This window comes from Mytilus californianus, unplaced genomic scaffold (genome assembly GCF_021869535.1).
Source record: "Mytilus californianus isolate M0D057914Y unplaced genomic scaffold, xbMytCali1.0.p SCAF_14, whole genome shotgun sequence".
In the NCBI taxonomy this organism is placed as follows: Eukaryota; Metazoa; Mollusca; class Bivalvia; order Mytilida; family Mytilidae; genus Mytilus; species Mytilus californianus.
Window position 1 is genome coordinate 35818970 of NW_026262626.1, and position 27980 is coordinate 35846949.

The 27980-nt window shown below is 31.3% G+C and overlaps 1 protein-coding gene across 2 annotated transcripts in view; it reads right to left on the reverse strand.

Moving 5' to 3' along the window:
• Positions 1–3256: 3256 nt before the first annotated feature.
• The window catches only part of LOC127724641 (AT-rich interactive domain-containing protein 2-like), a 34063-nt gene continuing 9339 nt past the window's right edge, over positions 3257–27980 (reverse strand). Inside the window, exons 3-21 of one of the 2 annotated variants that reach the window (XM_052231665.1) lie at positions 26247–26344; positions 24865–25022; positions 21745–21963; positions 20788–20855; positions 20200–20269; positions 17321–17400; positions 16824–16900; positions 16484–16565; positions 16117–16207; positions 15461–15670; positions 14635–14799; positions 14085–14193; positions 13419–13553; positions 12784–12902; positions 7792–10654; positions 6603–6738; positions 5262–5435; positions 4476–4567; positions 3257–3836 (exon numbers count right to left, since the gene is read on the reverse strand). In XM_052231665.1, coding sequence (XP_052087625.1) covers positions 3728–3836; positions 4476–4567; positions 5262–5435; positions 6603–6738; positions 7792–10654; positions 12784–12902; positions 13419–13553; positions 14085–14193; positions 14635–14799; positions 15461–15670; positions 16117–16207; positions 16484–16565; positions 16824–16900; positions 17321–17400; positions 20200–20269; positions 20788–20855; positions 21745–21963; positions 24865–25022; positions 26247–26344 — 5055 coding nt within the window. In that variant the 3' untranslated portion in view covers positions 3257–3727. The remainder of the gene's footprint in view (positions 3837–4475; positions 4568–5261; positions 5436–6602; positions 6739–7791; positions 10655–12783; positions 12903–13418; positions 13554–14084; positions 14194–14634; positions 14800–15460; positions 15671–16116; positions 16208–16483; positions 16566–16823; positions 16901–17320; positions 17401–20199; positions 20270–20787; positions 20856–21744; positions 21964–24864; positions 25023–26246; positions 26345–27980) is intronic. The other variant, XM_052231666.1, reaches the window with a different exon arrangement.

The following is a 27980-nucleotide window of genomic DNA, read 5'->3' on the forward strand; positions in this document are numbered from 1 at the left end:
TAGCTTCATGTATGCTACATAGCAGGCATGAAAGAACACATATTTATGTTATTGGAACAAAAATGAAATACCGAAAACTATAACCTCAAACTTTTCATGATTGCTTCAAATACTGTACTGTATCGCATGTGATAAAATTACTTAAGTTCCATACATGTGAAACTTGAAAAAGTTAAAGAACCCTAAGTGGTCAAGCTCACATACCCTACGCCCCTATAAAATGGGGAAAATTTTATGTATTGGCCTGATTGCAGTTTTCATCTGTTTACGGCAAGATCCGATTCTTTCAGACAATAATATTGTCACAATTGTGTTACGCAATATACAAAAATCTATTTTTAGTAATGATAACTTAAATATCAATAGCTAGAGAGAGATCTTTCTCTTTATATATGTGACCATATATCAAAGCAAGGTTGCTAACTAATATTTAGTATTTTTGTCTCCGGAACCATTTTCTATAGCTTTGACCTTGACCTTTGCTGTGGTGACCTCAAATTCAAGAGATCTTCTCATTACATGTATATGTGACCATATATCCAATTAAGGTTGTCATCCCATTTGTAGCAGTTGATTTGCATCTGGATATAACTTTTTCTGCTGTGTGCAACCACTATGCAGTTAGAATAATGTCCAGGGAAAACTCTTTGGATTAATTCAGATGAGACAAACTTAGAACCCACTATTGACAGACTGAATGATGAATGGAATGATGAATACCAAGCATTTGGCAATGCAGGTTATCAAAGTGCTTGTGAGCACCAAAAGTGATGAAGGTTTTTTTTCGACTTGCATTGTCAAGTTTTAATTAGTCATGTCACTACATTAAGCCAAGTACTGGTCTAGAAGTACTCACAGTTACTAAAAGCTATTTAAAATCACAAATTTAACTATTAATAAACCATGTTTTTTCAAAACAATAATATCAATATGTACACCTCCAATTGATTTATTATTAAGTTGTTATAAGCAGTTCACGAAAAGTATTATCGTGTGCAATGCTAACAATACAGGTAAAGAAGTTGAAAGATAGCGAACCACCCAGTGGCAATGGGGGTTTGATATTAGTAAGTCCTTCTTAAAACCCAGCTGATCAAAATGGCTCTGAAATGATTCTTGGTTCTGAATATTGATTTTATATTCCCAGTTCAGGAATATATGTAAAACTGGACATATTTTCACTTTTAAGAGTAAACTGGAGTCTCTAAAGACCCTGTTTTGCTCACCTGGATCAATGTGCATCTTCAACAATGGCAACTTTTAACATTATAGAATAAGTTGATTTTGTTAGTTGTGATGCATTTCATAAACTTGTGACATCATTTTATATGAAGTATTATGCTGACGTTTCAGGTGTACTTCTAGGTTGAAATCATTTTATGTGTCCTCTTTTGTTGACACCTTTTTAAATGTACTCTTTTGCTGACATAATTAAAGGTGTACTATTACATCATTTTAGGTGTACTCTTTTGCTGGCGTAAAATTTGGTGTACTAATTTCTGACATAATTAAAGGTGTACTATTATGCTGACATAATTGTAGGTGTACTATTCTGCTGAAAAGATTGTAGATGTACTATTATAATGAAATAATTCTAGGTGTACTTTTCTGCTGACATTATTGTAGGTGTAATATTCTGCTGACATAATTGTAGGTGTTCTATTCTGCTGACATAATTTTAGGTGTACTATTCCTCTGGCATAATTTTAGGTGTAATATTCTGCTGAAAAGATTGTAGATGTATTATTATGCTGACATAATTGTGGGTGTACTATTCAGCTGACATAATTTTTGTTGTACTATTCCTCTTGCATAATTTATAGTGTACTATTCTGCTGAAAAGATTGATGTACTATTCTGCTGACATTATTGTAGGTGTATTATTCTGCTAACATTATTGTAGGTGTACTATTCTGCTGAAAAGATTGATGTACTATTCTGCTGACATTATTGTAGGTGTATTATTCTGCTAACATTATTGTAGGTGTATTATTCTGCTGACATTATTGTAGGTGTACTATTCTGCTGACATTATTGTAGGTGTATTATTCTGCTAACATTATTGTAGGTGTACTATTCTGCTGAAATTATTGTAGGTGGACTATTATGCTGACATGACTTTAGACATGCTTTTTTGACTAGACACCATTTTAGGTGAAATGATAGGTAAAATATATGCCACAAATTACTTTTATAGATTTTGTGTGATGCATTTCATAATTTGTGATTTTGTTTATTGTGGATTTTGTTATTTTCATTGATACCAATTTTTGTTGATTGAGGAAAAAACTTTTCGTGAATATATAATTTCGTGGTTTTGCCAAAGACTGCATATATTCCTATAGAAAACTTGTGATTTGTTGAACATTTAAATTCGTGCTTCCCCTGTACCCACAAATGGTATCCAACGAATAATAATGAATCTACAGTTTAATTGAATTCATTGCAAACTAATTCTGAACTAATATGTGAGGTGTATTGCACAAAAAAGTTTAAAAACCCCACTGTTTAAGGAACTCTATAGCAGCAAAAGAGATCACAAATTGAATATAATATGGCAGATACTGTGGATTCATTTATTTTCGTAGGTACCAATTCTTTTGGATAGAAGGGAAATTGTATTTTCGTGGATATTTGATTTTGCCGTTTTGCAAAAGTTTGTTTACAGCCTATAAAAAATGTTTACTTCTTTGTGAATATTTTAAGTTCGAGGTTTCCCTATACCCAGGATATCAACTAAAATTGGTAACAAATAAACATTCATAAAATTTAACTGAAGTTAATGCTCTCAAACATTTTATCCTGCAATCAGCCAACTATTGTACAAATAACAGGTACACAAATAATTTTTTGCTGTATTTGTACTTGTACAAATAAAGTCTCCTGTTACCCCTCTTCCATGTTGAGCAAGCGGTAATGTGGATATTTCTTTTAGCGTACCAGTTCATTTTGGGGTCCTCTTCGCGGTCCGCGTTTAAACTATGTCGATTTCTTCGAAAAATTAGAAACAATGATTTAGATTTTATCAACTAAAGTTTCAAGTGTTGGGTGTAAATTTCAAATTTCAACAATTGAAAACAATATATATATTTTGGCTAAGTTTGTACCTGACGAAGGTTGTTCCCAAACTATGTGTTGAGCCTTTAGAAAGCACACCATTAGGTTTTATTTTATGAAAACAGGTGAATGACCCACTCAGTATTTTTTTAAATATTCAGATTCAACGGTATGAAAGAATTAAACATGAAATCATAAATACAAAATACAGATAAAGATTTATTAAAATTTCTTTTTTCAAATATTGACACATAGCATATGAATAATGGAGAAAAGTACTTCAATGAAAATATGACTTTCTTAAATGCAAAATACTCATTTATTCTTTATAATAAATAGATATCAACACATTCATAAAATTTAATTGCTTTTGAAATGTATATGCCAGCACATAAAATTATCAACAATGATATAGGAATCACCATTTCATGAATTTATTCCAAATTACAAAAACTATTTTTAAATAACATAACATTTAACATTCTGTCTATATAACACACTTGCACTTTGGGACACTAATAGGACAAACATCCAAATGACAATGAAACAGATCCATCAATGTCTGATACATGCTGCCTAAACAAACATAATAAATGGAACATATAAACATCTTGATGACCTTGCACACATGAAGTTAAGCACGGATGACATTAAGATTTTTGACAGATCATCAACTGGTATCATGTAGAATTTCATACAAACAGTTTGCTAAAGCTGTTGAAGATTCCACTGTACTCATCGCTGTGTAGTTTATATGAGACTCATGTTTTTTTATCAAACTGAAAAACAAAAACAAATACATGAATTGTCATCAACATTACAAAATCACAAGCACTATCTTTTGTTTTAGTGTGTGAACAATGGAGTGATAATAAAAATCTTTATCTCCTGTTTCATTGTTGAACTTAACTTAGAGAGAAAATATATGTCTAATACAAATATAGCAGCCTTCATATGAATGTTGTTTATGAAGAGGCATGTTGTAGAATTTCAAATGCATTTACTTACTTCCTATTGCTTGAAATGGATGACCAAAACTAAATAATGATTACAACATGTACTGACAAGGTTCATTGCATAATTGAGAAAACCAACCTATTTCAAAAGTCATTATATTTTGAAGGAATTTGTGTTCATGAACAAATTAAATACAACATTTCATTAAAATACATTTTAATATCTAAACATGACTAATTCAATTCAATATTTATTCAACAAAGATTTGATTTGCAATTCCCAATTTATCTGAAGTTAAAAAAATAGCAATCTTTTACACGTTTAAAAAAAATATAAGTACAATCGATCTTATTTCTTTCTGTCTGCAATTTTGAAGAAATTCAATTTTAATTGCATGAATTTTACATGTTCAAAATGAAGGCAGTATAGCCAATATAAACTCCAGTCCATTAAAAACTTACCTTCTTCCAAGAGAAGAATATCTAGCTAAATTCCTGAGTATGAGTGCAGCAGTCAGTCTGATGTGTTTTGTGACTGGTCCTTCTCTGGGTTCCTAAAAAACAGGAACCAAAGTCCAAGTCAGTCTTTATTTCTTTTCTTTCTTTTTTTTTAAATTTTTATGTTTAATTTTCTTTTTTTTTTTTTTTATTTTTATGTTTAATTAGTTGTCAAAGTATATTTGTGGTTTCAATTCTAGAACAAGTTAATAAAGTTATAAAGGGCAGTCTTCACACTCAACCACAGGCCCCACCAGCCCAGGCTTGTAAAAATCATCTCTACCAGCCAATAGAATCCAACTAAAATTTTTGTTTGGGCCTGTAGATTAAAAAGTTTATCATGAAGGGACATAAATCTGGCAACTATTCAATGATAATTCCAACAATAAATATGCACAGCTACATCTGGTGACAGGCAAATGAGTTACATTTCCTAGATATCCATAGAAAACTAAAATTCTGTTTTTTTTTTTAAATTGGATTCATCTTATTTTTCACAAAGGAACAAAGGTAAGTAACAGTTGAAAGAGGGCAAAATAATTGCCTACAATAACTTAAACTTAGAAAATAGGTGATTATTCTCAACTTTCATCACAACTGTAACAGGTAAAATTATTGTTTGTTGGTTAACTTCCAGTGGCAAATATTTTAGGATGAGAACAAACTAAAACATGGGCTAAGTTAAAATCATTGCAAAATGTGTCATTATTTTTATGTGTTTATAAATACACAATGTAATATGATCCTAACCATGAATTCTGGATATGGTGGTTTGGGTGTGAATCTTCTAATGGCCTGCCATGCAGCATCTGGTGGATATACTAATGCTGGTATCCTTGGGTTCTGAGCTGGGGCACCAGTCTGTGTAGCATGGAATCGTCGAATAGCTGCAGTCTGTAAGGCAGAGTCGGAACAGTGGTGGTCCTGAAATTATGTATTAATGTCTAGCAAATTGTAGGCAAACTGTTGTATACATAGAAGTTAAGAACAAAATCTTGGTCAACAATATACTTATCTTGGTCAATTAAATAACCCTCAACAATAAATGTAAATCACGTAGGGGGCACTTTTTTTTTTTATAATATATGTTTTTTTTTCAATTATGTTTCTTACAGCTGTTGTCAAAAATTACAAACTCCGTTATAATTTATGTTAAATTCCTAATTTATTAGATAAATTCAGGGCTTTTTAGAGATTTCATTTCACAAGCCCAAACAGAACAAGTCTAGAATAATCCTTATATGCCATTTCCAACAAAAGAGTTAAAATAAAATTAGATGTATTTAATGTGGCTATATTGAAGCAGTATGGTTTTTTTTTTCCTTTTAACAAAGATTTTTAAAACCATAAGATCTGCTTTTCCTCAGGTAAAACTCCCATAGAAACTGTCACTTGTGATTGTGTATGTTCAATGTACTTTTTCAATGATTTACAGAAAGACAGGATCATTGAATCATGTGAATCTGAACAATTGGTAAACAATGGATGAACCACTATTTTTTTTTTTAAATATCGGACTCCTGAGGAGCTCTTTGAAAAATAAAAGTTTGTTTTTTCAACGAGTAAGAATCCAATTTTTCATGTCGATTAAAGGTTAAAAAATGTTGTTCAATATGTCCTGTTGGCATTCATGATTAGAAATTGTAAAATCAATCAATCATTAATATTAGATGAAGAAGGTTAAGTTTGTTATTCTGAATAAATAGATTTCATATTCCTCAGCTTTATGTGCAAATTTTTATTCTGAACCCTAGTATCACATATAGGCAGCGATTTTAGCGTGTTACACACCGAAACCTTGGTGAGGTATTAATTATTCAATATCAATTTCCTATAGACTAGATAATGGATCAGTTCCAATAGAAGATATTATCAAGATATTAAATACAATTCTGGTTGCTTGCTCTACTTAATGACTATAATGACTATAGAACATTTTTTAGCAAGCGTGTCAAGCTTTTCATAATTCTGCACAGTATTGACACCAATGGTAGCATCTGTACTTCAACCACTTCTACATAAATATGATGATATAAAATTCAGCAATTCACGATACTATAAGAACATTCAGTACAAAGACAAATATTATACCTGTACATGTGTCGCCAATGACCATCTTTTCCGTAATAATTTTTCACAACCATCCCAAAGACAATAACCCTCTGGATTCCGACTAAGATGGATCTGATATACATGAACAAATACACTTTTGGCATTCTCAAAACATCTGAAAAAAGTTTACAAAAAATGAATAACTATTATTTTAAAGAAATACATTTCTGAAAATAAATACAATTGTTTATACTATACATATGAATGATTGCAGTCATTATCATGAGTATAGGTCATTTTTAAGAGTACAGAGTATATTCTTGGCTTTCACACATTCGCCTTTAAGCATTTCTGATGAAGGTAAATCCAGAAAAGCCTTTTGGAAACATTAAAATCATGAACTGTTGTTTCCATATTTAAAATTTTATCTCTTTGTAAGGTATATTTAATTGTTCAAGATAAAAATTCCATTAAAACAGCAAATAAAGCAGGTTCTTTAATCTATCTTTATTTTATGTTAAATCTTTTCATGTCGTGTACATCAAAACCATATCCTTTTCTCAATGTTCTCTCTTGATGTTTTAATCATGATTTAACATATCTGTAATGTACATAAGCATTGTAGATACCATTGTTCAAGTTACCTCCCTTTTTGTTGTGATTTTGGGTTTATTGCTCTTCAAGTTATACTTCAACCTGTATTATCTTTTCAGAATTCCTACACCAGGTATCCAGATGAAAAACTTTCAAAATGCTCATAGGCACTTCACATTCAGTATCTTGTTATTTTGTATTACATTGTGTACCATTGCATCATGAACACATCAAATGTCTATTTTGGCAGAACACTTGTTTTAACATGTTTCGGTGTGAGCCAAGGCTCCGTGTTGAAGGCCGTACTTTGACCTATAATGGTTTACTTTTACAAATTGTGATTGTCTCATTGGCACTCATACCACATCTTCTTATATCTATTAAAGTCGAGTATTTAATATACTTTGTAGAGACTCTCACAACAACACATTAGGGATTGCAGAAGTAACTAAAATTAGATATGTTATTAGAATAGTTGACTTTATGGGTTTTATTGTAAAGACAATACAGGATTGTATCCTATTAAAGATTTACCTGGCATAGGTTCACTCTCGTTCATGATTAGCATATTTTGTGTAAATAACTATTACCATGATTACAATAAAACCTAATTAAAGAGGTTATAATATATTACCTTTTACAACCACTCCATTCACACATGTATTCTAATGCAATAACTGTGGTAGTTGATGAACCCCGTGAATCTCCCGACCCACTTCTACTTCTCTTCTTTGATTTTTTCTCTGGAGGTTTGGGTCTACTTGAAGACACAGGTTTTGGATTACTATGGATAATGTTTATATTGAAGTGACAATTTGGTGTTGTGGATGCCACTGGTGAAGGCATGGAATGTTTATCAGAGTCCGTATTGGATGATGCGAAGCTATCACAACTTAGTTCATTATCACGAGAAGATTCAGGGGTAGGCACATGACGAGTTGTACAAATTTCATTAGTAATGCGTATTTTAACCTCTTCACTCTCAAGTAAAGGAGGGTGAGATTTTATTTGAGGTTCCTCCTTCGGTTTCTGAATTTCAGGAACTATGTTGCTAGGAGGTTGAACAATTTGCTCAGTGTTAATAATTAAAACAGTCTGATTTTTGTCGTCAGTATCCATAGCCTGTGGTGGCTGTTCAGCCACCAACACAGTAGGAATAACCTCATCTACAGTTTCAGTTGCAGAATCTGTGGCAGAACCATCCTCTTGATACATAATTGTATCGTTACTTTGCTCGCTAGCAACTGCATCATTAGTGACAGGTTTTGATGGTTGAAGCATCATTTCATTTTCAATGATGACTTCATCACCATCTGTTTCTTCTTCCGATGGCTCACCTACCAATTCGTAACAATGAGATGTATTATCCATAAATGCTTGTTCAGATTGTTCTTCCTCAGGTTCTTGTTCCATATCCAAAATAGAATTAACAGCATCAATAGTTTCAGAATCTGGGAGGGGTTGTATTATAGAATTGACAGCAGAATTTTTCATGAATGGCGTTTCTGATGTTTCTTGTGGAATAGAATTGACAGCATTAATGATTTCCAGATCTGAAGTATCAGCTTCAACAGGAGCATCATTAATCAACATGGGGTCGTCCTCCACGTCTGGGAGACCATTTACTTCAACTGTTCCCTGTGAACCAATGATTAACTGATCTCCTTCATGTACAACCAAATCTACCCCATCTGTCCTTAAAATAACTTCATCACCGTTAGCATCTACAACTCGCACAGTATTGTCTTTACACTCTACAACATCGTTTCCATTCACCATTGTATTTTCACCATTATGCTCCAGATATTCATCAATATTATGATTAATTGCACCATTCATTTTCCCAACCTTATCAACAATTTTGCTAATTGCCTGTTTTAATTCCTGTGATTTTCTAGATTCAAAGGGATCTTCTATTTCATTATTCCCATTGGTTTCCCCTGTTGGAGATGGAATGATGACCTCTGGTGAACTTAAATTACCATTCATTGTCCCAAAATTTGAACTGTCTTTATGGTTCAATTTAACACTAACTTCTTTTTTGTCTAAGTTTTGTTGAGTATCAGAATTTAATTCATTTTTAATGCCATTTATCCGACCATTTGTTTGAACACAACTGTTTTCTACCAATTTCAATTCATCTACACCTGTTTTCACACTTTTTGTAGAATCATTTATATCACATACATTTTTCACACATTCACTGTTTGTGGATGAAGAATGAGATGAAATGATTTCAGATGGATTACTCTGTTCTACTGAAAGACTTTCTGATTGGTCCTTTGATAAGTCACATGATGTTTCATTGGTTTCACACACACTATTATGACTACGGTGGGTATCATTTGTGATGAGATTAGAGGTAGATGAGACGACTGATGATGATGAGTCGGTGATTATAGCACTATCTGACAATATAGTTGAGGAATTATTTTGATTTTCACCATTTGAAAAAATGTCATTATTTTCACTTTTGTTTTCTGGCACAACTGAAGATGAGGACGGATCAGGCAAAGGATCTGACTTTGGTACGGATTTGTTTTCAACATGCTCAATTCTGGCTTCTATGCCAATTTGAGTAAGGTCTTTTGCTCTTTCAATTTTCCCACAAACATCCAGATCATAAGTCCTTGGAGATTTTGGGGAATTTGTTCTTGGTGAAGATGATCGTTTAGGAGAGGTTCCTTTCGGTGATGGTACCCTTGAACTACTCCTTGTTGGTTTCCGCTTGCTTTCAGATACAGGCGTTTGTGGTTTTTGACTAGATTCAACTGGTTTTTTAGGAGTTTTTTCAGATTTTGGTGTAACTGGTCGTGGAGGCGGTGCCACTGGTTGATGAATGATTACCTGTGGTATGATTGGTTGATTCTGAATATGTCCTTGGATAACATTACTCTGTTGTGCAGTGAATGTCAATAAATGCATTGGATTAGGTGATGGTTCAGAAATCTTTGGACAGATTGGGACTGGAGTAGATTGGGGTCGTAGCTTTTTGGCTAACAAATTCTTTATCATTTTGGTTTCTATTGGTTTATTAGACGAGTCCAAATGATCTGCAGACATTCCTTCAATAACAAGTGGCAAGTTCTGCTGTGTAATTCCAGCCACCATTGGCTGGGCAATAACAACACTAACTCCTTGAGATACTTGTGGATTAGCACCAGATGAAGTGACAATATGTTGCTGAGGTGACTGAGGCCAACTTTGCTGAGGTGACTGGGGCCAACTTTGCTGAGCCAGGGGAGATTGCTGTATTTTTGGTTGTTGCAGCTTTGCATGAAGAAGAGCCTTGGACTTGGACATGACAGGTGATGCTGCAGTTAGCTGTATTGCACTGTGACTGGAGGCTATGGCACCACCTACAGGAAGAAGTGATGGAGATGCTTGTAAGGGAGATAATCGTGGAGGATCCAGAAGACGTTGCCGTAACATTGGCGTTTGTGTTAAATCAGAATTAGCAGATGGAAAGCCTTGCAGTACACTACTAGGTTTACTGACTGAAAGCAAAATGAAGGAACATCTAAACACGCAAACTTTGAGAAGCAAACAACACTACATAACATGCATTACACATCTCATGGCAAAATCATTTTAGAACAAATTTTAAGCAAATTTCAGGACAAAACAAATTACAAACAATAGTTTGTCATGTTACCTTTTTTTTTTAATGAAAAGCAATCCTGATTATTAATTAATGAAATTTCAAGAATATAACTTCTTCAATAGATATCAGTTGTACAATTTTTTTCTTGAAAAAAAATAATTTTATTTTGTAATACTAATATGAAGAAGAACAAAAACAAAAATAACACTTTTATCAATTTCACTTCAGTCTTGCTTTTTTATATTTTTTCCCATGAAATGAGTAACAATTTGTTAGTTTCTATATACATAATCAATACATGCAGTATGATCTTTAATACAAACATCATAAACAACATGCAATAAACTTTTCTTCTTTTACAAATATGCAAAACAAAAAAAAATTTTGTTCTAATGGCAGTATGTCAATACTTTTTTTAACTCAAAATTTAGAAATCAGTGTCTTTATTTTTATCAAATCTCTACTTGTTTAAAGATGTTAATATTATCATAAGTAATGCACATGTGCTCTCGGCCATAAAAATTATACAATTTCATAAAGACATTTTTAATATTGAAATAGGTACACTTATTGTATTTTTACTATAATTTCCACAAGTTAAACCTATACTGGATCCCCATTCCAGTTTTACCTATTATTTATTGTAAAACATAAAGATAGAAAACAATGGGGAAAACTCAAAAGTTGAAAATTTTCCTGGCCTTACAAAGTAGCAATTATGCATTACACAACTTTAACACTGAATGCAAACATAACTTAAATATGGAGATATTATAAATTTCTTTATAAATCTGTATTCTTTCTAGGTCACAAAAAACAAGGTTTCTTTTAAAATAAATAAATTCCAATGTTGATCTCGTGAGTTAAGTCTTTTGGATATATCTTTAAATGTAACACAGTCATGCAGCAAGGCAAGAAGATGCAACCCCTTGTCAACAGATTTCTTTTCACAAGATAATTTACTTTCATAAATCGAAAGACTTAAATGGTTGATGCAAAAAAATAAAAAAAAAAATTAAAAAAAATTTCAGTTGTATCATTTTTGTCTTCAAGAATCAAATTTAAAATATGTAAAAGAATTCTTTTAAAAAATCTGCTTTTCAACATTGAACTGGGGTTTTCATAATTCTCTTATCACATGCATCTGAACTATTCAAAAAATGATAAATACGAAACAATTCTTTCTGCTTATACTATAGTATGGCAGGGATACATGAAAACATCTAGTATTAATTTGTCTACATTTTTCATGTTAAAACTTCCTAAATTCTTTACGTCAAAAGTAATTCATAAGACTAACAGTTTTTATCGTTTTAATTTTCCCCCATAATAGACAATTAATAAAACTAGATGCAAGAAAGGCCATAATAAAAATATTTCTAAAATCTCATTCAACTTGTAAAAATAATCTGGAGGGGAGGAAAATGTTTTACTTTCTTATTTCTTTATACTGTTTCTGGTATATATATATGAACTGTTTCACATTTAACATAGGACAGCAAATGAGATTCTAGGAGTATTTCAATTATGGTCAAAATGAAATTTTAATTTTTCTTGCAATATACACACACAACAAACAACATGCATACTACATCAACTATGCTTTCCATCTTGTGCAAATAAATTTTAAACTGACTTAAAGGCATAAAAAAAAAAATAATAGAATTTGTCAGTTAAATGTTTTTCACATGTTTAACTTCAAATATAAATAAATCTAATATCTCTAACTATTGAGTTAGTTTGAGGAGAATGAGATTCAATTGGGTTATGTAACCTACAAGGTAATAGATCTATTCCTTGTCAATCAAAAACAAATGGTATTAATGGATGATAACTGTAGTTACAAAAAGTTATTGAAAGCATTCTAGAATAATTATTTAAAAATTCAAAAGTAGTTATACCTAGCAATTGAAATTACTATAAAGATATTAAAAATTATTTTTTGTATACAATTAAGAAGTAAAATAAAAATGGTTTAGGCTCATTTTTTCTCCAAAAGTCTTAAATAAAATAAAAATGTACCTGAACAGTGAATAGTAAATGGTTGTGAAACTTGGCGTTTACTAAGACCATGGTAAGATAATTCTTTGGTTCCATCTGATCTGTCACTGGCTACAACCTGCACTCTCGGAAAAACAGACCTGAAATAAAATTTAAGAATATTATTAACATGATTTTTTATCTATTTTAAATACGGAAATAATTTCCCATGTAAAAAGTAGACATCTAAATGTAAAGTATAGTAACCAACACATAATGACAAAAAATTGTACTGAGTATGAAAGCTTGTGGGCAAACAGTCTCACAGGAGCTGCACTCATAAAGTGTCATTGAAGTACAATTGTCCATTAATGGTCAAAGTCCCATAACTCCTGCATAAATTGTTGCAAAACTATGGTCAACTACACATGATTTAGACAATCAAACTACACATGATTTAGACAATCAAACTACACATGATTTAGACAATCAAACTACACATTATTTAGACAATCAAGTAGAAAAGCATTTTGGCAAACAATCTCAGTGGAGTTGTCCTCAAGTTATCATTTTCTTAAAACAGTAAAAAATGGTAAAAGTCTCGTAACTCCTGCAAGAAAACTATTTTTATGTCCCTTGTGATGTGTACAGCAGGGGACAATAATTTGAATACTTACTTAACACTATTGTGAAATGAATGTGAAGGAAGAATTTGCGGTAGACTGTATTTTTTACAGAAGTGGACATATTCCGCATACAAATGTAATTGGGATGTAGCACAATCTCCTTTTACTTCAAAGGTAGCTTGCAACCTGCAAAGAAAATAATAAACATTCAATGTAACTAGACCAATCACCTCTAAAAAAAAGAAAACAAATTTAAGTAAGTTTTTTTGTTAAATGGTTATTAAAATATATAGTCATGATGTACACATATTTAATTGGATTTCATCTCCATGAAACTAGAAGTGTAAGTGAACTAACAAAAGATTACCACTGCACACACTTTTGATTGTTTAAACTACAAAGGAGCTGGTGTGATAGCTTAAGAAATAGTTGTTCCTACCACTCTTTTATAATGATTTGATTTTATTTATTGAATAGTTATAAGGTTTTCTGATTTGCTTCTAAAGTTTTCCATGTTAAGACTTAATTTCAGTCAAAGAGGGCAACCAATTTCCTTGTGAATAATCCACTGCTGGATTCATAATCAACATCATAAAGATATTACAATGAAAACTAGGTATTTCAGCATTCATTCTTGAGGGTGTCAAGTGTGTTGAAATGGAATAGCCCTCAGAACATGTTTAAATGTAGAATATAATGATATATCTAATATCTTACCAATTACATGTAGTAGATTCCACATCACAGGTTACACCAGGTTGTAGAGTAGGAGGAGGGGGAGGTACTGGTTGTTGTTGTGGACTCTGTAGTACTGCTGGCTGAGGTTCTGTAACAATTAACTTACATTATTAACACACTGTTAACATACTTAACTTACATTATTAACACACTGTTAACATAAGGTACGAAGAAAAGGCTCCATTCATTTCATAACAGAAAAGCATAGAATATTTAACATTTCATAAAACTTTATTCATCTACATTAAATTTATTACAGAATCTAATGAGGTAAGATTGATGCTATAAATATATAAATTCAGTGCTTAAAATATTGTTTCTATGCCTTCATATCGTTCAAGATTATATGTTGACCTCTATATGTTTCTTTTGTGTTGATATGTAGATGTCTCATTGGGGTTTTCCCTAGGTCTCTATTTATTAATAAATGTTGTTTTTTTAATTCAAAATATAATTATTAGAATCAACCAAATGATCATAACTATGTCTGAAAACACTGGAACAGATATAGCTTTCTTGCTATACTTACTTTGAACAGGTGTACTAGGAGCAGGTACTGGAACAGGAGAATTTTCATGAACTTTTCTTTCTCCAGGAACACCAGATGGAGGACAGTATTCTACAACCTTGATACCAATCAGTGAGTTAGGACCATATGACTGAGCCTCTATTGATAACAGTGTCACTAATAAATCTGGTAAGAAAACAAAGTAGCATGCAGTCAATAAACATCAATACATCAGCATTAGATATATTCTGAGATAGCCATGATATAAAACTGATTTTTCTATACAGGCAATGTTTCAACTGTAGACTTACTTTTATACAGCGGTTGATAATCAAAACTATACATTTGAAAACATACCAATGCAATTTTTCATTATTGGTTTTCCAAGAATAAGATAACTGATTTTTTTCACACAAAAAAAAAAAAGAAACAGAATTGATGAAAAGTTCTTTCACAGTAAATAAAATCCTCTGCAAAGCATTGTTTATAACTGTTAATACCAAGAAACAATGTCACTAAATACCCCAAAAAAAATTATAACCATACTGTATTGTTACATTTGGTAGCATTAATCATAGATTTGATGGCTGCATTTTCGAGTTAAGTTTTGATGCTTTAACAGAACCAGTCATCAGTTATTTTAAATCATAAAGCTAGAAACAAATGATCGAAAATATTGAAAGTTTTTTATCTACAGGGGTCAAATTTAAAGAAATTTGGGAGAGTGCAATGTTACGCATATCAAAGCATCCTTCTAACACTTCTTTGTGAGAAGTTTTGATTCTATAAATAAACAATATCCCAATGTTATATTACTTCCTTAAGATACTACAAATTCATCACTTACTGACTGCATTTTTAACTGAAGCTATTCTAGTACTGGTCTGTTCTCCAAGTTCTGACAATTGATACAAGGTTTCTAAACTGTGCACAATCAGCTGAATATCAAATACACAGGCTAGTCTGAATAACTGACTGTATATACTTTCATCTAAACCCTCAGAAATGTGCAGTTCATTCTCCTCAATTTGACACATTTTACCCAATATTTCCAAGCCTGAAAATAATGTTAAATAAAATGTTTTTTTTTAATGTTTTCAAATATTGTAATTTTCTTCTTGTCTTTTCACCATCTCTAAGTCTCTGATATAAACTATTAAAACATTTCTAGTCTACATTGATCTTAAGCATCTGTTGTCTCATTGACACATATATTCTATTTAACCTCTTCAAATTTACAGCAGGGAACTGTTTACTATAGAAATCAATAGAAACCAAAGAAATGTTTTGCAATTTTGTCAGTGGAATGAAACCTACTAAATGGTGATTAAGATTTAAATTGAAGTTGGATCATGTACAATTTACTATTATTTCACAGATCTAAAGAGTAACAAGGAACATTCTGTCTGGAAATTTCCATTAAAATGTACTACATTTGATACCTATTCAGTTTACACCCTACAATTATAAGTGGTCAATAGAAGTATGGCAACATACACTCACCCCTTACTACATCAAATTTATCATTAGATGCGATACATTTACTGATAAGATCTAAGATTAGGTTCTTGTCAGCATCATCATCAATTATCAACTGAAAAACACAACAAGTTTATAAAATTAAGGTTATATTCTACTTTTAACAATATTACAATAAAACTACTTTAAACAATATAACAATAAATCCAGTCTTAACTTATTTGAACAATTGGTGATTGACAATCATAGACTTGAATTACTACAGGTTCTTCAACATTGCAATTTGAAAGCACTTTATAATGATAAATTTTCTAAAATATATATTTTGTAGTTATTTGGATCTAACTTCTTATCTAAAATCCACCTGATCTAAAACTGTAATAACACTTACCTTTTCTGCTAAATTTCCGAATGTATCTAAAGCCAGTTGCCGCAATGATCCATACTGACAGTGTATACATAAGAATAAAAATCTAAAATGTAACATATTAATATTGTATAACTGAATTATAGCATTGATATACGATCCTCAGTATAAAACTTGCTTTCAAAATAATGATTATTACTTCATAATCTTTAATTGAACATGTTAAACTGAATGTAATAGAAACAACAAAGATTATCTTATTGGACTACATAATAAACTTAAATATAAAGCACTTGAGTATTTACAAATTGTGTGTTTTATAAAAAGCAATGCAATTGGCGTTTCAGTACTGTTGTAAACTTACCTAAATACAAGGTCACTTGATGACATAAATTTACAATTATCTTCTTCAAATGATAAATTTCTTAAAATAACAGCCACCTGCAAATATATTTAATACAATATAGCCCAAAATCATAAAGGATCTAGTGGCATCTAATGTCTCAATTAATCTTGTAACCTCAGTGTTCTCTATAGAACCTTTCAGCATTATGTTAATCAGTTTATGTGATGCTTTGTTGCTGTTTGAAATTATTTCAAAGATTGTGTTTTAGAAGTGAAGCATTAAATTTCTAGAAACAAACCCCAATTACCTGGACACTTAACAAAATTTTGAGGGTATACGCTGTACCTTCATTTCTAGACACTTGTTTTAAAGTTTGTTTCTACCTTACAGCTATTATAAATCTTTCTTATCCTATCTATATTGACAAAACACACAAATTAAGTTCATTGGAAATATGCAAAAGTCTGACCTGATTGTTTCTTTGTTTCATATTATATTTCAACAGAGTAACTCACCTGCATCACACGTTGACCTTCCTTATCATTTTTACCTAAGTCCCTGCCAAGATTTAATACCTCCTCTCCTGTTAATGTATCTGTAATAATCAAATGATACTTTTTATACATTAATGTAGATATCATAATACAAAATAATACTGATACATATTCACCACTGCAAAATTGTGCAACATAATTCTCTTTTCAGTAAATATGTAAATAAAATGCTCCGCAGGGCGCAGCTTGATACGACCGCAGATGGTCGAACCCTGAACAGTTGGGGCAAGTATGGACACAACATTCAAGCTTGATACAGCTCTGAATTTGGATTGTGATTAAATATTTGACACAGCATAGGTTTCTGACACAGAATGAATGTGGTCTAAGAACTTAAAAATTTTAAATTGGACATTCATCTATTATGGTCCAATATCCAAAATCTAAATACATGGTTAGATTCAGCATATCAAAGAACCCCAAGAATTCAATTTTTGATGACATCAAACAAAGTTTAATTTTGGACCCTTTTGACCTCAATGTGGACAAAGTTGATAACGGGCCCAAAAATCAAAAATCTAAATACATGGTTAGATTCAGCATATCAAAGAACCCCATATATTCAATTTTTGTTGAAATCAAACAAAGTTTAATTTTGGACCCCGATTTGGACCAACTTGAAAACTGGGCCCATAATCAAAAATCTAAATACATGTTTAGATTCAGCATATCAAAGAACCCTAAGAATTCAATTTTTGTTAAAATCAAACTTAGTTTAATTTTGGACCCTTTGGACCTTAATGTAGAACAATTTGAAAACGGAATCAAAAATTAAGAATCTAAATACACGGTTAGATTCGGCATATCAAAGAACCCCAATAATTCAATTTTTTATGAAATCAAACAAAGTTTAATTTTGGACCCTTTGGACCTCAATGTGGACCAATTTAAAAACGGGGCCCAAAATCCAAAAACTTATTACACGGTTAGATTCAGCATATTAAAGAACCCCAAGAATTCAAGAATAAAACCCCATTGAAATTGGTCAAGAAATAAGCAATTTATACGAAGTATCTTCTTTTGCACAATACTGTGCAATTGAATATTTCTTGCTATTGCGCAATACTGCACAATTGACAATTTCTTGCTATTGCGCAATATTGTGCTATTGGATTCTTGCTATTGCGCAATACTGTGCAATTGAAGATTTCTTGGTATTGCGCAATACTGTGCAATTGAAGATTTCTTGCTATTGTGCAATACTGTGCAATTGAAAATTTCTTGCTATTGCACAATACTTATTATATAATAATTTACACATCCTGTTTGGTGTGTATCTCCTACCATATCGTTATTATTTGCTTTTAAATATAAATCAGAAATAACCAACTTAAAATGGAAAATTTTAAAAGAAAAAAAAAGGAAAAAAAGAAAAAAAAGGAACCCCCCCCCCCCCCCCCCCCCCCCATATTTTTTGAACCCCCTTATGATTCATCACCCCCAAACTCAATCCCAGCCTTCCCTTTGTGGTATGGTACCTTGCAGTACAATTTCAGAGAGATCCATATACTTGAACACAAGTTATTGTCTGGAAACTAGAAAAATGTGTTCTTTGGCCCCTTTTTGGCCCCCAATTCCTAAACGTTTAGATCAATTACCCCCAAACTCAATTCCAGTTTTCCCTTTGTGATATGGAACCTTGTAGTACAATTTCAGAAATATCCAAACACTAACACACAAGTTATTGTCATGAAACTAGAAAAATGCTTGTTTTTTGCCCCTTTTTTGGCCCCTAATTCCTAAAATTTCGAGGCAATTACCCCCAAAATCAATCCCAGCATTCCCTGTGTGATATGGAACCTTGTGGTACAACTTCAGAGAGATCCATACACTTGAACACAAGTTATTGTCTGGAAACTAGAAAAAATGCTTATTTTTTGCCCCTTTTTGGCCCCTTATTCCTCAACATTTTGAGCAATTACCCCCAAACTCAATTCCAGCTTTCCCTTTGTGATATGGAACCTTGTAGTACAATTTCAGAAAGATCCATACACTTACACACAAGTTATTGTCATGAAACTAGAAAAATGCTTGTTTTTTGCCCCTTTTTTGGCCCCTAATTCCTAATATTTTGAGGCAATTACCCCCAAAATCAATCCCAGCATTCCCTTTGTGATATGGAACCTTTTGGTACAATGTCAGAGAGATCCATACACTAACACACAAGTTATGTCTGGAAGTTACAAAAATGCTTATTTTTGGCCCCTTTTTGGCCCCTAATTCCTTAACTGTTGGTACCATAACCCCCAAAATCAATCCCAACCTTCCTTTTGTGGTATTGAACCTTATGGTAAAATTTCATAGAGATCCATTCACTTAAACTTAAGTTAGAGTGCGAAAACCAATGTGTCTTCGAATGACGACGACGACGTCATACCAATATACGACCGCAAAAATTTTGCGGTCGTATAAAAAGGGGTTTTTTTTTTCCAAAAAATTAAGAAAATAATTCTATTTATTTGTATATATCATCATGTAACATTTGTTTTTTATCTATTTATTTTTCAGTTTTACAGTCAATTTTCCATGATTTATTTGTAAAGGCATAATGATTCAATTCTGAAGCAAATCCTGATATCACTTAAGTATGTGATTATGGTAAAAGTGCCAATTCAAACAATAAAACAAAATGATCTTTTTATTAGTTTGTTGACCTTATTTTGTAGTTAATAACGTGAAAAAAGTGTTTTCCAATAGTAAGAAGTTATGTGTTTCATATCTTTATGTAAATAGGCTAGTTTGATTGAAAGACAATGAAAGTGTTTTTTTAAAATATTATTATTCAAAGGGAGATAACTCAAAAATAAACTGAACAGAATTCACAACATATATATACTTACCAAGCTGACATTCTCTAGTACTTGATATTAACATTTTTGCTGAACTGTCTTTCACTGTGTCTAACCAGAACTGTAAAAAAACAACAATAATGTAATATTATTTAGATAAATTCATTAATGAATCTAATTTTTATGTAAAAATTCATACATTCAAAAATAGGTAAGAAATTTTAATAGCTATTCTTGAAACTCCTATGTATACATCATCATGTAACATTTGTTTGTTAGCTATTTGTATGAGACCTTCTAGTAAATTAAAGCATGAACAGCTTCAACAAAACTAACTGCCATCATAATATTAAAATATCCAAGTATATGTTGGAATTTCTTCTCGTGTTTTACACCAAATATTCTATTTTCTGATTATCTAGGACAAATTGCCATCACAGACTATGTACTCTACATTGGCTTTAACATGTTTTGTGCAGTTATACTTTAACTTTTTTCTTTACAACAGAGTGCAACTCTTCTGGGTAAAACATAATATCATCGTTTTCAAACTGTTTTTATAAACTATAAGGCATCATATAAATTTAATTCTTTAAAAAGTCGGACAAGAAAACTGTATACAGAACAAACCATACTTACTCTTACAAAATTTCTTTTAGAATGTTTATACCAACCATTCACATACAGATCTTCTAATCCATCTTTACCTAGTAAATATAATTAATTATAATTAAACATTACATGCCTGAGTAACAGTTTCCTATATAATTTATGTTCAATAATTTTTGTACATGTCTTAAGCTTACTGAAGAAAATCAACTTACTGAAATGGCTAAAATGTAATATTTTTAAGTATATTGTAATATTTGAAGCATACTGTGTGTTTATTTCATTTCATGAATACTTTGGGAAAACTATCAAGGATGTTAATCTTTTACATGTGTTTTGTTCTAATAATACTGACAAGAATTTGTGTTTAACATGTTTTACCAAATACAGAACTTTGTCAAGTAGTTTTAATGAACATGATTTAATCATGTAAATCATTTAATCATGAACAGGATTTAATCGTGTTCATTAAAGAATCAAACAATCAATAATGTACCATAACTTTATGAGGTATGGATATTTTTCTTTTTTCCAGTAGTGTATCCCCAGCATCAGTTCATTATACATTTTAAATAATATATTTAGACCATGTCTACATAACCCACAAAACAAGTATATAGTTCTTCATTAGGTGCTGGTTATTGTACAAATCAATCATTTATAAAATGATTCTAGCAAATACTAAACTACAAAGCCTTATTGTTTTAATATCTGAAGGCTTGGCAACTTACAATATTTTTATCAAAGACATTCTCTATTTATTTCTAAAATGAGTGATCTCCCCTTGATTGATAGTTTACAGAGGAACAGATTATGAACAATTTCAAGTCTTTCTTTCCACATTGGTATGAGCAAGCTATATCAGTCTGCATAAAATAAACAGCATCATGATTAAAAAAATACTGCAGCCACTTCAGACAAAAAATTCAATGAAATTAAAGTTTCCAGAAATAAACTGTTTGTGCTTAACATTTATGAAGAACTTACTGTAATCAAACAATCCTATATGAGCCAATAACAAGGTAAGTAAATATCTAGATTGATCAAGTCGTAAAATATGGCGACCTTCATTGGACAGAAGTGTACAAACATTGATCACAAAGTCCACTTCATTTGGAAGTCCAGAAAGTAAGGATTTTTCCAATTTTTCATAATCACTTGAGGCAGCAAGATCCTGAGACAGTCCATACATCTCTCTAGAAGCATCTGAAATAGAGGTAAATGTTAAATAACAATGTACTACAGACTAATTGGCTTCAGTTGAATCAGAGAAACACAAATGTATATTTATTCAACTTGTCAATAAAACAGTCAAGCCTTACATTAAATTTGTACAAGCCAATGATAAAATATTATGTAGTCTATCCTAATCTTTTCAAAACTCATTCAGACTTCGCTTTATACTTGAAAAAGAATGTAGATTGGCAACTGGAAGAAGATTCTATCAACTCATCAAATTAGATTTCCAGGTTTTACCTCAGTGATTCTAGCACTGCTGTCTCATTTAACAATCTCTATTTCCCTATTTCAAGTACATTTGTATGTCTACAGGGTAGCAGCATTTTAAATTATATTTCATCACAGATTGTAGCATTACATGTACTTTCAGTATCTAAGTATACAATAGAAGTAGAGGCTCTGAAGAGCTCCCTGTGTCGCTCACCTGCATCTTCAACAATTGCCACTTTTTAGTAAAAAAATCATCATAAAAAGGAAATTAACTCTATTAAGTCATGTTGACATGTTCGTAGATCTTATCCTGCTAATAATTTTTCATTTTTGAAAGTTTCTATTTAAATATTATAGATTTCAAGATAATAGGCATAAAAATGTTAAAAATATAATTTAAGGATGTTCGCAACTCTGTTTCAAAATAACAAGCTTTTTAAAAGACTGTTATAAATTGATAGTATATAAATAATGGAACTAGAAAAAAATGAAGGGTCCGTGACCTTGTTTTCGAGATATAAGCCATTGAAAAATTCAAATGAAATGATTCTCTCTAGATTTTTCTTACATTTAACATTAACACCTTTTTCCTTTCAAAAACCATAAAAAAAATAAAAAGGATTTTATAAGATTCTCAAATATGGCTTTTAAAAGTATATGTTATAAAATTACAAAAAGAAAAGTAGGGGTTACTGGGCAAAATATTTAGTGGCACTACATGGATAAAACCAGAGGATTCTGAATATCTGAAAAAAATCTAAAAAAAAGGAGGAGAGAACATCCTTAAGGGCAATCAATAACTCAAATAACTAGTCGACTGAAGATTTCAGCTGTTATGGCACACTTGTAGATCTTGCTGATCATTTGTGCTATTTACAGTTTCTAGCTATGTATTGCAGTTTTCAAGATAATAGGCAAAAATGTCAAATCTATTATAGTTTATAGGATATTAGGAAATAACGCAAAAAATGGTAAAATTCGTCATTAAAGGGCAATAACTCTATTAATGAGTCGTCTGACTATTTTTGTCTTGTTGACTTATTTGTAGATCTTGTCTAGCTGATAATTTTTGCTTATAAAGTTTCTATCTATCTTTTATAATTTTGGTTGACAGCCAGGGACATCGGACACATTTTTTATACTAGATACCCTAGTAATGACCGTGGCCAAGTTTGCTTAAATTTTGCCCAGTAGTTGCAGAGGAGAAGATGTTTAAAGTTAACGGACGCCACAGATGCTGGACACCAAGTGATTTGAAAAGCTCCTCACTTGTCCTTTCGGCTAGGTGAGCTAAAAAGATTGAAAATGCATATAAACATGTCCATTAACATGTAGGACTGGGATAAATCCCTTCATCTGTAGGTAGTTTTCTACAACTGTGTAAGGTTTCATCAATATCTGTCTAAGAGATATACTTATGAGAGACTTTTTTCACATATTGCAGTAAGTAAATTCTATTATCTTCCCTTTAACATGGGGACCAGGACCAGGATTATATTCCCTTTATGCATATCGTCATGTAGTGTTCTATGAATTTGTAAAGCTTCTTCAATATTCCTCAGGCAGTTTAAGAGGAGTTTTCCTTACAAAGCACATCCAGGACAAACAGACAGGATGATTCTTATATACCCTACAAAACTTTGTTTGCGTTTAGGGGTTGATACAAAATATATAGCCAACATAGGGTGAGCAGTCTAATTTCAATATCAATAATTTTGAAGATTTGTCTCTTAAACTTAGGGTTGCTAGTGTAAATTCGAAAATATATTGTTTTTTTCATGTCCTAAATATAACAAAAATTTTATTGTTCATAAAAAAAAATGAATAACCACTTGAATTATTACTTCCAGGCTTAATAGAGCTTGAATATGCAAATGATGCAATTGATCATTGTTAAGCTCATCTGATAACCTCTGCCAGATTTGATCAAACAATATCCAGCAGACAAAACAATAAATTTACTCATGCTTAATCAAATATATGATGAAAACCTCTTTTCAATGGCATTTCCCTTGACTACCTTCATTTGGTACAAAAATCAATCATAGCAGAAGTCAAGTTGAATTGAAACTGATTACATATATATTTCAAAATATTTTCTTTCTCCTCTTTTTATTTTGTCACAATAAACATTTTCCTTTTCTTCCCTAAAATATGGCAAGATTAGTCAGCTGCCTGACACAACAGTTACACAGTTCCACTCTATAGATGACGAATAACCCAGATTTCCGATAATCACACAAAATGTCAACAGTTATTGCATTCTGTCATTAATACACAAATTTCCTTTTCATTAAATCCGTTCTGATACATGGTTAAAGCAAAGATTCTCTTATTTCAGTTTGATTTACAATTCTTTACAATACCATTAAAGATGTTTTAAGAAGATTAGAACAGTGACAATATTTTTATTGATTTCGAGTCATCAGGTAAATCATTCCTTGTTTTACAGCAATGGTAATCTATTTCATTTGAAACTTGTCACCAAACCATGATTTTTCTATCTGTGGCTCAGACATGCTAAACATTTTAATATCAAATTATATTCTGTTAACAGGATTGTACCAGGTGATCTGTCAGATTCAAAATGACATTTGAGAGTGAAAAAAACAATTAATCAACCATACAACAGACACATTATACACTTCTTAGAATTACCTGTAACTTTATGTTGTTCATGGTTGTATGTAAGGGGAATTCCAAATAATGGTAGCTTAACTTTCTTCCTAGCTGGAGCATGGTCATTGTCATCGTCAAATTCCTTCTTGTTAGGATCCTCACCATGGAAATGCACACGTTCATATTTATCTAAATATCTGCAGAAAATATTTGCCAAAAATTAGTTATGAAAATGACTAACATAGCATATTTAAGACAGGGTTGCTCATAGAAAATTTATAGGGTTGTAACCAAAGAAAAGAATGAAATTCCTGTGTTGCGATGCAAAAGTAATAACACTAACATATAATTATATGATAACTAGTCCAAATTTTAAAGAATTAGCTATAGCTGTACACAGAAATAAATTTAAAAGACTTGAGTGCTTCCATTATTTCAACTAACCCAAGAAACTACAGTACAAGTGCTTTATAAAAGACTACTAAAGTCAATAAAAGACTGATGTGTTTCATCTTTCATACTAACAGTACAGCATCAATTGATTATATATTTTTTTCCATCATTTGTTTGTCTACATTTCAACACACATGAATGAAAGATCAAAAGGAGTAGCTTTCTTTGAAAAATATCTTAGGTATATAACTCCTGAGGATATATCAAATTAAGCATAACTTTACAGTAACCCTTTGAGAACAAACTTACTGTAAAATATTGTTATGTACACAGTACAATCAATTCATAGGGCCTGTGGGACAATGTATCAAATATGGTTTTATTTTCCTTGACTGGACCAAATATCCCATAAGTATAAGAAAACATTCAATTCTAAAATATCATGTTACATGTGTTAGACTTGCTTCTCTTCTCAGAATCTCCATAAAATATCAAGTAAAATCAGAAAACTGATATAATCACTGCCTGTGTCAGGGGATTAAAAACGTATACCTATAGATACTAGGTCTGTGACTTTTTAATATTGTCTGTAATGACCTTATACAGTTTTACATTGGAAGTCAAATATAACTTTCAAAATATTCAACCAAACTTAATAATAAGAATTAACAAATATTCAGAGCATCCAAAATGCCAATACCCATTTCTTTGCTCACATTACATTTATGGAATAACCTTCATCAAGTACATTTAAGCTTGAAAACCACAAGTTTGGAAAGCAAATAATTTCAAATGTTTGAAATCATAAAATTCAAAAAGGGAATTCTTCTTATATCTAATTATTAAACGGAAATAAAACTTTCACAGACTTTTGAGGCAAGTCAGAAGACCTGTAATATTTATTTCTAATTTTGGCTATTAATCATAATGTCTTACTGCACTATTTGCACCTCAGCTGTATTAAATAAAGGATTTATAACTCTTTCTGAATTCATGTACAATGTATAAATAATGTACAAAGTTCTTACCTGACATAAATATGTTTTAAGGCTTGACTTCCATTACAACAAGCTTTTGGCATTTTATGATCTGCCGATATTTGATTCCAGGTTTCTTCATCATGAATCTGAAAATAATTGCAATCTTTAAAATAATAGTTAACATAAATTACCTGTAGTCTCTACCAAGCAGACGATTTTTTATAGATATGTACACATGTACTTTAAATGACTCCGCATTCAATTCATCTTTGCAAATACTAAATAAATACACACTAATGCAATTCTGGTTAATACAAATGGCACAATCTACTCTACTTTACCCAATAACACTAATTAACACTTTTCTATTATTCACCTGTGCATTTGATATTTAAATGTAAACACTGAACAATATCAAACATGATAAAGGTAACAGCTGATCCTCAATGTAATAACTTGTCAAGACTCTTTGTCCTCACACAATGACAACTAAATTATCACCTGTAGTGTAGCCTTTAAAATCCAAGTGTACTTTTTAAGCATCTCTATTCTATTGACTAATCGCATTTTGTACTGTTACATTTTCCCACCCCATTCAGCAAGGACCTTCATTTTGATTAAGTTGAACAGCATGAATGACAGGTGTTTTACCTGTACAATATTGATTGTGTCCAAAACAGGGACAACAAAAGATATTCTTTGTCAGTTTCCATTAGGCTTTTCATTTCTCTTACATTTGATTGGCAAAGGTTTATCAAACTGACGTTTATAAGTGCCTACGTTTCTATATATCTCTAACTACAACAAAAAGACCTGACTAAATAACAGACATCATGTACATGAACATTTCTGTTTATTAATAAAGAATAAAGATTATAATGACAGTTTGACATGCGAACAAAAACTTCCAACACTGTACTGTTCAGACTGAAGAAAATCAAGATCACAATTTGAAATTATTAGAAAAATTGTCATAATACATGGAAATCAACCAATTAAAAGTGGTAATAGCTTGTAAAGCATGTTAATGTAAACTAGCATTTGCATTTATTACTTAACCTTATACTTAGCCTAATGATCACCTAACACCTTTTATATATATATATAATATCATACTTAGTTCATAATCAGAGTTTTTGAACCCCAGTTTTAAAACAATAAGTCTTATTATGTTTTAAACCCTACTTTACCTTCTTAATGTATTACCAGGTTCAACATAGACTCAGATTTGATGTACATGTATTCAGAGGTTGAAAATGGACTCCGATTTGATTTACTCCCAGGTTCAACACAGACTCAGATTTAAATGTATTCCCACTTCCCAGGTTCAACAAAGACTCAGTTTTAAATGTATTCCCACTTCCCATGTTCAACATAGACTCAAATAAACTGCTTCGCTGAGCGCAGCTGGATACGCCCGCAGAGGTCTAACCCTGAACAGTTGGGGCAAAAATGGACACAATATTCAAGCTTGATACAGGTCTGAATTTGGATTGTAATTAAATATTTGACATACATCTATTATAGGTTTCTGAATAAATGTAGTCAAAGAACTTGAAGTTGGTTATATGAATTGAATTTATATTCAATTAAAGATTTCTTGCTGTTGTGCAATACACTGTGCTGTTGCGCAATACTTAGTAAATCTGTTGTCAGACTATAAACAAATAAAATTTATAAAATTCTAAAGGGAGCTTACATCAATAGATATAAACAGTTCACCAAAGTTTCATACAAATTGCTGAAAGCATTTTTGAGTTTTTGTCTGAAAACTGAAAAATC